This window comes from Brienomyrus brachyistius, chromosome 19, assembly GCF_023856365.1.
Source record: "Brienomyrus brachyistius isolate T26 chromosome 19, BBRACH_0.4, whole genome shotgun sequence".
Taxonomy (NCBI): Eukaryota; Metazoa; Chordata; class Actinopteri; order Osteoglossiformes; family Mormyridae; genus Brienomyrus; species Brienomyrus brachyistius.
The window spans coordinates 4553919-4566196 of NC_064551.1; the positions used below are offsets into that span (position 1 = coordinate 4553919).

At 48.1% G+C, this 12278-nt stretch overlaps 1 protein-coding gene across 1 annotated transcript in view; it reads right to left on the reverse strand.

Annotated features, from left to right (window-relative positions):
• The window catches only part of nkain2 (sodium/potassium transporting ATPase interacting 2), a 120997-nt gene that overhangs the window by 16038 nt on the left and 92681 nt on the right, over positions 1-12278 (reverse strand). The window contains exon 4 of the mRNA XM_048986115.1: positions 7262-7462. Coding sequence (XP_048842072.1) covers positions 7262-7462 — 201 coding nt within the window. The remainder of the gene's footprint in view (positions 1-7261; positions 7463-12278) is intronic.

A 12278-nucleotide genomic window follows, 5' to 3' on the forward strand; every position in this document is an offset into this window, starting at 1 on the left:
ACACACATAGACATCACAGACAGACAGACACACACACACACTCATACAGACACACATAGACATCACAGACAGACAGACAGACAGACACACACACATAGACATCACAGACAGACAGACACACACACACACACACTCATACAGACACACATAGACATCACAGACAGACAGACAGACACACACACATAGACAGACACACACATACACACGTGCACAAGTCTCACTGCATGTAGCCTCCAAGTTTTGTTACTAATTCACTTAAGCTGAGGTCCGCAGGCTGGAAAGCTGAGGGGTCTGATTTCACCCCGAACAGCAGCTCATTTTGCCCCCACCCCCCACCCACTTAAGGTCCCGTTCTCCCCACTTCTTGAGATCATTACAGAATTTAGGCCGTTCCTCAGTTCTTCAGAGAACATGCTGATTATATTCTGGGACTCCACCCAGCAGGGTATTCCGTAAGAATTTTTATAAGATACTTAAATAGCCAGTGGGATGGCCAGCCAGTCAGGATTAATTGCTTGAACTCTGAAATCTGATGTAAAAGGATGAGTGCAAAATCTGGGAATGCAATCACCATGCTAATAAGCTGTAATTAATGTTATCTAAATTGGAGTTAACACTGTAGCTATTACTGTATGAATATCAGTGTATGTGAGATATAAGTTTTCTTGCTCTAGCTGAGTAGGTGTGGTGCAATAGCAAATCAAAAGAAAGCGGAATGTCTCCTTGCTTGATACTGTGACACTTCTGAAATACACAAAGATTAATGACAAGAATTGTGAACAGAATCCCAAAGATGCGATTACAGGCAGCTCGCACGCTTGACGAAATGGATATCGGTCGAAATGATTGACAGACAGGAATTTCAGTCTGAGGAGGACAATGCTTTCATCTTACGACTAATGACCCAGGCCTAAACTCCTTTTGAAACAATTACGGACATACATTCCAGGACTTAGCCAAGTGCGTAACGGAAAGACCATCATCAGACAGACACCCGTGTGTAATTAAACAAGGTCTGATTGATTATAAGTGCCACGTCAGTCATCAACATAAGCACATCAGATCGGCTTTGCCCACGGCCTTATTTATTAAAATTCATCAGAATGCCTGGCTGTGCGTTTCGGGGGCCGGCCGTGTTGGGCACTGGGTGCTTTGATGGGCTAGCTGCAGATGGTGACAGACACGCTCTTTGCACTGTAAGCAACGAAAACGCATCAAACAGAGGCGGGGATGTAGCTGCTGAATGCTGAAATGGTGCAGGGCTGTCTGTCCATTTCCAGCTGATTAGACAAGCCCACACAGAAGACCACCCACACACCCACCCACACACACACACACACACACACGCACACCAACAAACACCTGAGCTACTTTGCTGTTTGGCACTAACTATTATTATTATGATTATAATTATAATAAATCATTATTCCAAAAAGCTACGGATACCTGAACCTTATTGGATGACTAGAAGAAACCTGCCAGGATGGTCAAAATTCACCACCCGCTCACTTAATTAGTTATCTTACTTAGTTAAATAACTTGATGAGGCAGTAACTAGCCAGATACGAGGTGCTGGTGGTTGAGTCAACAAATATATGGGTATATTAGTTGCTGCAAATCACAGGATGACTTTTGGAGATGTTTATGAAATGGTTAAGCTGACACCCTTTGACAGGCATAATATTATAGTTTTACACCAACCTGAAGATCATTTAATCATAATCCATCCATCCATCCATCCATCCAAAATCAGCCTAATTAGCGATACCCAACCCGAGTCTTTGGCTCCATGAGGCAGTCTTTGTGATGAGAATGGCTTTGTGGTCTACACTTAGCACTGTGGAAGGTTCTACTTTGGACGTTCTCAGCAGCCAGAGCAGCAGCGAATGACTAACGGCCAAGGAGAGTGATTGGATAGATGCTGAATAAAGCCCCTCCCTGGGTCCAAAGTCATTCTGATTGGCCAGTCAAATCCCGGGCACTAGCGCTTACAAAGATCACCATGCCCCACCAGCACCCCTGATTAAAACACAATCTTCCATCACATGGGTGTGCTGACGTGCTGTTCGTTAGCTCGGGCTGCTGTGTCAGGGGTCTTCTTAAAGTGGACGGAGAAATGCCTGAAATGAGCTTAGTCTGGGCTGCCACTTTCCAGAGATTATGGATGGAAATGCGGCCTCCTGGCCAGCCCCGCACCCCTCCATCCTGGGAGTGACTGGCCCCCCTCTGTAAATCTGGCCCTCAGCTTGGTGACATCAGTGTGCTGGACACGGGTCATTTTCTGCTCCACCCAGCCATATGACAGCTGCGGCAAGCTCCACTCCAGCTGGCCGGCCGACAGCCGGATCCCCAGGCCCCCACTGTGCCAGGCCGGTGTCCTGGTGCGAGGATGGGGGAGGCGTGAGGCAAATGCGTGCAAGCTGTCTCCCCATCCGCAAAGGTTAACTGCTGGAAATCAATTATAAATGGCCATCTCCAATGTGGAAGCAGGTTACTTAGCGATAACAAGGAGATATAGTTAGCTGCCACAGTGAGGTCGATACCGGCTTCCTGTAAGTGGCAACCTGCAAACCGCAGCAAAGGCTGCTGGGAGCTTGAATAACCTGAACACTGACGTCCCCAGAACTGTCTTAACAGGGCTCTGATGTTCCATTGCTTTTTGCCTGATTTCCAAACAGCATCGCGCTTCCGCTATCCTCCTATCTGCTAGCACTGCGGGGTGTGTTGTCCTAATTGGTGTGCAGGATTTACAAAAAAAAATAAACAACAGAAATCACAATGAATGGCCCCCCCTGGAGAGGAGGGAACATATGCTCCCCCGGCAATGCGATGCAGTCTGACTGCCATCTCGCGCTTCTCCTATGACGGTGACTTTGCTGAAGGCGACGGGCGTGTCGACTCCCTCTGGAGGGCGGGGGCCGGGGTGGGAGAGTGCCACGGCTTCGCTCATCCACCGGTGTCTGGCAAGCCTGTCCCCCCCCCCAACACTCCCGGCCCCTTCACTAGTGCTGCAGCAGCGCTTCATCGCAAAATGCACGGGAGCGGAGAGAGAGAGAGAGAGACGGAAAACCATGAAAAGACCATCTGTGGATCTGCATTAGCCGCACCGCGCGGCTCTTATTATTAAACATATCGATTTAATTACTTTCAGGCCGAGGCTTCCTTATGGTGCAATGATGCGTGTGGCCATGCTCGGCCGTAAACCGACAAATGGAGCTGTAACGTCCTCCCATCTTCGAAGTAAACCTCATTAGCCGGGGCGTCGTGCCGCGGCAGCACCCCGAATGGGGGCCGCAAGTGTGGAATCGCGAGATTTGGCCCCAGAGAATCTTCCACTTGCCAGCTGGGTGACACCTCCCCCCTCCGTTTCAGATGTGCTCCCCACAATCCTCAAAATTATCTGGCCGCCGTAACAGCGCAGACAAGAGAAAGACGGGCTTTCATCCTCGTAGTTCACATCGCGGGTCTTTTCATGAGATGCATTTTCGCAGATACCACCGAATTAAATTAACCCTGAGGTTATTTTCATTAATAAATATGAGATAAGAAATTATTACTTGGTGCTTTGTACACTGTCAAATGACTGTACTTTTAATGAAAGAGTAGACAACCAAAATTTGTGGATCGATTGTTTTCTTGTCTCGTGGAGGCAAGAAGAGAGCAGTTGTCTACAGTTAACTGATCAAAGGCACTTATTCATTTTGCAGAAGATAATGAATAAGTCATTTTTTTGCTCCGTGATTTCCATGTGTGGAAACAAAGCCGTTCATTATCTGTCTGAGAGGTGGCGGGGGAGATCGACAATGCTGATTACGCAGCCGAACACAATTAAACAGTTTATTTTAACATTCATTTAGACGGAGGGAAGTAACTGGGGAAAAAAATGGTGGCCCGCATTGTGGAATTACGTGATTTTGTCTCCGAGCATTTCTGGGCCACCCAGCTACTCCACCAAGTCTGTTTCCAAGGGAAAATGATGCCACTCCAGAAGAATGTGTACGAATGGGTTTCTCCCCCCTCCCCCCACGGGGGTTGATTGCAGTCCTCCTTAGATTGCCGGCCTCTGATTAAACAATCAACGAAGACCAACAACATTGACACAGAACAGCAATGGTGCCACAAGGGTCAGGAGTTCAGGCTGTGACAGGCTAACCCTCCTCCCCCCATCAGAATATTCTAGAACCCTGCTTATAATGGATAAGGAGGGGGCACCTGTTGAGGTTGGGAACACCGTTCATGCCGATACCGTTGTCTCCATCTCCAGATGTCAATCTGGAACTATGATGGGGTATGTTCTTCAATCACGCCATACAGTCCATCACATCCTGCATTAATTTGCCGGATTCTGGTTTCCAGGGCGACTGTAGAATCCTCGCGTCTGAAACTCCGCTCGTTTCCACATCAGCTATTAGCCAAGATGGTTTCTTTGTGGTACGCTGAAGCTGCAGCTTAATGTAAATATTCAAAATAAAGTTTAGCGGTTGGCGTCCTTATCTGGAGCAAGCGGCATGGCTTTCATACGACGGGGATAATCTTACTGAAGCATGTCAGCTAAATCACCCCCCCCAGTATGAAAAAAAAAGATTGACGAAAGTGGATTTAAACACCGAGCCTTGGCGACTTCTCCAAACGTCTGACCGCAATCGCTATTGACTGTTAGCCTCCTTTTGAAAGCAATGGAGGAATCAGCTTGGACTTCTGCTAATAACGGCAGCTGTCACCTTTCTCCCGTGAACGCGGGAACGCAGGTGTAGACATCTCCTCGGAGACAGCCCCATCTGAGCTGGCGCCTACCTATGCATTTTAAATCATCGCTTGTCATATTTCATCGTGATTCGCAGATCAAAAGAGATGTGCACCAATAAGCCGGAGACTCACCCCCCCCCTCCCCCGCCCCCGATTGGTCATCCTGAATCCATTGCTGTGTTTATCACTCTTCAGAAAATAACCAGCTTAAAGCCTTTGCGATGATACGTGCCCTTTTTCCATGGCGATGACTCTGCGATAGCTCGCTCACAGCTCGAAACTGTCATTTCCTACATTCTGATGTTTCCTTAAATCCTCAACTTATTTTATATACGATATACGAACAAAAATATTGGGACACCTGGCCACCCCATCAAACGCATTCTAGTTTGGGATGAACTAGAATGGACGTCTGGATGAATGGGCAGAAAATCCCAGAGACACACTCCAGAACCATGTGGAAGCCTCCCCAGAAGAATGCCAGCTGTTATAAGGGCGGACCAGCCCCATACTGGTGCCTACGGATGTAGAATGGGACGTCATAAAAGTTCCTGTAGGTGTAATGGCCAGGTGTCGCAATACTTGTGTCTATACTTGTGTATTAGCTTGATTTATTTATACCATTGACTTCATTAAATCCTTGTTAAAAATCAACACAGAAAAATGCCCCTCGGTTTATATTCAAAACAGGCATGATCATTATGTAAATGCAGCTCTAGCTCTCTGAAATATGTTTTATGGAATCAAACAAACATAAGATACATGTTTAAACAAACTGTTGCCTTGTCAGAATAAACAGGCAACTGTAACAACTAACCAAGACAATGCGACTGACGTCGACAATACCTTTCACATATGTGACCCGTCGCCACGAAATGAGTCTTAAGTCGCACTGGTAGAACTGCAACCATAAGACTCATTTCGTGGTGATGGGTCACATATGAAAACTATATTTGTTAAAAATATAGTGTCTGGATTTGTGTGATTGTTTTCTCTGTAGCCTTCAATCGCCTTGCGCTGCTGCAGATAGTTTAAATCATCACGATCTGGCCAGTTTAAAAAAATAGATAAATCAAAGCACTAATACTGATTCTGAAGTCACAAGTTCTTCCAGGGCCTCCTGCAGCAATTACCTCAATCTACAGCCGGCCTTCCGCTAATGTCACCAAACAAGTCTCCCATCTTACTTTCTCCAAAGTAATTAATTCACTCGCTGTCGCACTGATATGTCAGCGGTCAACCTCCTGGAACCAGGCCAACTTTACGACTTGGTGGCTCAGTCAACTAAGCACCACCGGGGCAGTAATAAATCCAGGCTGCAGGTATTAACCTTCAATAAAGTTATTTTTCCCTTGCATTTTTTGTAACAAACAGGTGATATTAGGTTTAGAACCTTTTATGTATTTTACTGGAATCGGAGACTCCGAATGAGCACGTGCACCGTTTACGCGCACATGACGCACTCATTATACTGGCCGGGGTTTTTTGCATTAGTCCAGTTCAGAGTAATTTAAGCAGAGTGTCAGCTATCAGGCGCCAAGCAGGATGGAATGTCCCCGCTAATGTGACTCCGTAATTACCACTCCATGAGGTAAACCGTATTACCGCATGCGAGCAGCACGGTAAATGCAAAGGGTTAATGCGCTTTATCAATTTAAAATTATGCAATGTGTTCTTGAAACGTCTTCCCTGGGGAATTCCCGCATAAATAGCTATATTTCCTGGACCGTGGTTTTTCACTACCGTGCCCTGAAGTTCTCGTTGGCTTATACATTATAGTTTCTTATTAGTTTAAAACAGCCTCTCTGGGAAACTTCTTTTTTGTTTCTATATTTTAATATGAAGTTCCAGCTAGACAAATGAGCAACACTGAATTGGCTGCTAACTTCTCCAGTCTCTAGAGAGACTTCAACATTCTGCCGGACAGTCGAATAGCCATCATCTAACTTCAGAATAGCAACACTTTTGGCACATGCGGGGGGGGCAGTGGCGGAAAGTACACCTTTTCCCAGGGTCCCTCTGCACACCTGTGCTCCCAGTTACTTGGCCAGCCCCCCGACTTTGTTTCGTAAACATATTTCCCTAATTACAGGGCCGTGCTTTTGCTCCTGTGCGGAGTGTTACAGCAGAGGGGAGGATTCTTCTGGCTAACTTTGAGGGCTGACTCTGTAATTACCGGGATGAGCTGAAAGTACCGTGAAGGACGCTGATTATTGTTTTTTTTCGTCTGGGGACATTGAAGAAGAGAGAAGGAAAGGCATATTAGCAGAGGAACAGCTTTTCACCATGATACATACAGAGGAAAACTAATACCAATGTCTTTAAGGTGCATCTGGGTTTGTAGTTTTCTCGGCATGTAACTGGGAGGTGAAACGCATCAGGCCAGCTGCAGCCCTGGGTGTTTGCTGCTGAATGAGGGATGAAAGCATTGTGGGTTTTTGCCCTGATCCATAACCAGGTGTCCCAGTCTGGCCCCTCCCCCATGTAAAAGAGAAAGAGCGGAGGCTGAACTTACTGCCAAGATGACCTGCAGGGCGCTTTGGGCCACCTCCACGTACTGGTACTCCAGCAGGCAACCGGAGATGCTGATGTAACGGTGGTCCTCAGGGGCCCAGGATGGTGGCGGGGTCACGGGGGTCACCCGACACCCCGGCCCGTTCTCCATCCACCAGGACCGGTGCATGGAGATGTTAAAGGTCATGATCAAGTCGGTGTCCTGCAGAGGGGCGGAACGTGAGGGGACTGCGGTCAGAGACGAGGCCCTCAGCTCACGCGTGATGTAACAGCCAGACACTCTGATACCGGCTGGAGTCACGATAATTAGGCTGTGCGGCTTCGGGTTCGCTACACCTCTGCACGGGCTATGTTAATGATGCAGGTCAGCGATTTAGTGCTTAGAAATATCCTAATTAAAGTAAAATGCACGGAACATCAGTCAGACCACAGAAAATACTCCTGTCCTCTTTTTTTATTCCAGGTAAACAGAAAGAAAGGAAGAAAACCTTGAGATATTTAATCGCCGTCTACCTGTTAAAAGTGAATTCCATTCGTGATTATTCAAATTCAAAGTTATTTATATAGCGCATTTTCACAACATTGCATTGTCTTTACAGCGCTTTACAGCATCCTGACTCATATCCCTGGAGAGCAAACCAGCGGCGACAGTGGCAAAGAAAGAAACCTTGGGAGGAACCAGACTCAAAGGGGGAGCCCATCCTCCAGGGGGCAGCAGAGGAAGCCATAACCCTAACCAGACCCAAAGGGGGAGCCCATCCTCCAGGGGGCGGCAGAGGAAGCCCTAACCCTAACCAGACCCAAAGGGGGAGCCCATCCTCCAGGGGGCGGCAGAGGAAGCCCTAACCCTAACCAGACCCAAAGGGGGAGTCCGTCCTCCAGGGGGCAGCAGAGGAAGCCCTAACCCTAACCGGACCCAAAGGGGGAGCCCATCCTCCAGGGGGCAGCAGAGGAAGCCCTAACCCTAACCAGACCCAAAGGGGGGGCCCGTCCTCCAGGGGGCAGCAGAGGAAGCCCTAACCCTAACCAGACCCAAAGGGGGAGCCCATCCTCCAGGGGGCAGCAGAGGAAGCCCTAACCCTAACCAGACCCAAAGGGGGAGCCCGTCCTCCAGGGGGCAGCAGAGGAAGTCCTAACCCTAACCAGACCCAAAGGGGGAGCCCATCCTCCAGGGGGCAGCAGAGGAAGCCCTAACCCTAACCAGACCCAAAGGGGGAGGCCATCCTCCAGGGGGCGGCAGAGGAAGCCCTAACCCTAACCAGACCCAAAGGGGGAGCCCATCCTCCAGGGGGCGGCAGAGGAAGCCCTAACCCTAACCAGACCCAAAGGGGGAGCCCATCCTCCAGGGGGCGGCAGAGGAAGCCCTAACCCTAACCAGACTCAAAGGGGGAGGCCATCCTCCCAGGGGCAGCAGAGGAAGCCCTAACCCTAACCAGACACAAAGGGGGAGCCCATCCTCCCAGGGGGCAGCAGAGGAAGCCCTAACCCTAACCAGACCCAAAGGGGGAGCCCATCCTCCCAGGGCCGGCCAGTTCAAGTCCAAAATAACAAAGTCCCAGTTGATTTTTTTTTGTTATCAATGCACCCATGTTGTTCATCTTAATAGAATTATTGATTGTTGACGTAATAAATCCATTGCAAAGCGACTAGTTTTGTGGCATCATATTTTGCTATTGATCCTGTTAAAGGCTCCACATCAGGTCTCAGTCACTCTCTCTGCTCCTTTGCTGGGGGGGGGGTGTTCCTGTGCGGACATGACTCTCCCTGCTGATGTAGGAGGAGTCTTGGTGGATGGCCGTTTGGGAGGGGGGCATCTATATAGGCTAGGGTTATTCTGATAGGAAAAGTGTACGGTCACATGTTTGTGGAATAAAAAAAAAACGAGAGGAGGGGCTGGTCCCATATGCACAGCCTGTGATTTTTATGTATAAAACTCACGCATCCACGTGCCCTGCAAAATATCACAATAATAAATGATACATCGTCGCAATTCTGACTGGTATTACAACATTTTGCCATTTCCCATTTGCATATATCTGCAAATAGCACAGGGCAGCAATCAGGTGATGAGGCAATAATAAAACAGCTCGTTCGGGAGTAATGAATTACGTGGCTGGTGTTGGCCCCCCCCCCCCATATGGCCAAACAGCCCCCACTTAGTCAGCTGAAGTGTCACCCAACTGAATCATTGGTGGCAGGACAGAATAAGAGGAAATCCTTAAAGGCGGGGGGGGGGAGCAGAGGCATGCCAGCGCCCCCTACCTGGAACATGAGATTCTGCACTGTGACATCCAGTGCCTTTCAGATGCATGGTCAGTTTAACGCGAACCACAGTTTTCCAGAAATTAGGAAAACAGGGTTTTGGATGCTTCTATCCAGGCCCGATTGCAGGATTTCACTTTTGGGGGGGGGGGGGGGGGGGGCGGTGCTTAGCCAGAATTGAGATGCCAATCTCAATCTGAAGAATTACAGGATGCAACCCCTGCCTCCTCCGAGGCCCCCATGATAAAATTACCTGGGTGTGGTAATAGATTTGGCAAAATTAGAAGAATCACTCAATTGATTTAGAAAAAAGCGCACCCCCCAAAGAGTCCGTCATCTCCTGTGACGTTTTCAAGGTCTGGTCAAGTTTGGCCCAGGTGACTGTTCTTCCCCTGACGGCCCCTGGTTTCGAGCTCCTGTCCTGTGTAGTGGAAACATGCATCCATTGCGGATATCGCACCTTCCACTCTGGCAGCCGTCAGCTGCAGCCAGGCTCAATGCTAGGATTTTTTAATGTGGGGGGGTGCATAAGAGGGGCTGAAATTTTACACGATTCTAATTGGCTGACATCGAAACGTATTTCGGCAGCTGTTGCATGTTCCTGTTGTGTATGAACGTGTTAAAGTGCAGCAGCGTTTTCTTGGGCGTTGAGTCCCCGGGGGGAGTGTGCCAGTCATCAGGGGGGATTCCGCCCCCCCCAGTAGGATATCAAAATGGTGTAGTATGTACATACAGTACGTGTGTCACTTATGGAAACTGCCTCAGGGTGGCTTTAATTAATACGCAGGGTCTTTGATAAAAAGGACAACCACACCATTGCAGGAAATAGTAGGGGCACCTAACAACTCAAGTAGCCCAGGGATCATGTTAATGTGTCTCTGGAAGTCATTTAAAAAATATTTTAAAAGTTAATCAGAAACATTAAAAATAAAACCCGAACGGTGAAAACGGCCACCTAAGAAAATGATTCGGGCACAAAAACCTGCTGCCTCTCCAGCTTCGCTGTGCTGCCACTGCGCACCGTAAATTGCTCTCTCTCGCTCTATTTTTCTCCCGCGCGCTCCAAATGTCTCAGTTTCTAAGCGCTCCCGTCTGGCATTTGCGGTGAATGGTGGACCTCGCCGTGAACAAAGGCGTGAAGCCGGCCGCTGATGAAAATGGAGGACGCTGGGGCGCTTTCCCACCGGGGCGCATCCCCCGTTCTTTTCAAGTAATGAGAGGCTGAAATTCCCAGCGGAACTCGGGGAAAGATCAAGATCGGCTCTCGTGGCTTTTAACACTTCAGTGCGGAGTTACAGAGGAGCTTAAGAGGAAGACAGCTGAGGCAACACGGAATCAGGCAGACCCCATTCCCATGCTAGGCTCGCTACTCAGCCTGTATGGCACACAACATAACTCCAAAGGACCCCGAGAGTGACACACTCGCTGCAAACTTACAACTCCGCACTTTGCGTCTGTTTACTATACACCAGAGTATTCACGGCTAATCCTAGTGCTGACAGGCCATTCACTGTAGCCTTAAAATTACTTTTGATAGTTAGTCTGACTGCTGTACCCTTGGAAATTGGTTTTTTTCTGTGCCATTTTATGAGAAAGACCAAGTTGCAAAAATGTTATGCGAGTATCTGTAGTATGTAGTATTTGCAGGCTAAAATTCACTGATGTTTTTCAGGTTAAATAGCTTTCTGGATGGAACAGCAGGATGCCCTGTCCCCCCCCAGCCACCCTGCCCCCTGGGACTTGTAGTCCCTGCAGTTGAAATTCACAGCATCACACTCTATAGGTTATGAGTGAAGTCACACCGCCACCATGTAGCAGCAAAGCGTGTCGGCGAGCAGGACATGCGGACACACGGCGGGAGTGTGACTGCCAGCTAGCTGAAGCCCGTCTGCACATGTTGGGACTCTGCTCCTGACAGCCAGCCCCCCTGGGGCCCCCCCCTGACAGGTCAACACCATGACCCCAGGTCCCTCTCCAAAGAACAGCACCCCCTGCAACGTGAGGTTGTAAATGCAGGGGATGTTTACGGGAGAATGATTCAGACGACTTGTTTAGAAAAATACTCGTCTTAATGCAGCTGAAAAGCTTGGCTGCGCCCTTCAAATACACATATGGTGCACTGAAGGAAATACAGCAACGATATAAATATATACAGTAGCTGTGAATATTTATATAGTAAGATGGCTACTGATATACATTGGGCCTGGAAACTCCTTTTAAAAAGACATTTTAATTATTATAATGTAACATTTATCATTATAAGGAATTTCAATATTAATAACATAGTCAGACTATTGGTCTAGCCCATCATTTTGCAATGGCCTTAGCCCACTGTGTGCAACTGAAAGGTGAAACTTGTAACGGAAGGAGATGTAGACGATAATGTATTTTTATTCATTTAGCTACCTAAAGTACAGAAATACCAACAGCAACAACAAAAAAATTGCCTAAATTTGTGGCATGAATTTTAAATTTCTTTTAAATTTCATTCTTTCTGGAAATCACACATTATTTCAGTAGTTTCTTACTGGCTAGTCTCAGCCATTCTGACTAACTGGACGAATTCAAGGAAGCGAATTCAGTCCCCATGGCGGGCAAATGGAAGCAAGGCAAAGCGAAAAGATACAAGAAACGTGGGATGCAAAGATGACTGCGAGGTCACTGCGAGGTCACTACGAGGTCACTGAGAGGTCACTGCGAGGTCACTACGAGGTCACTGAGAGGTCACTGCGAGGTATTGAGTGAGGCTGCCGGAA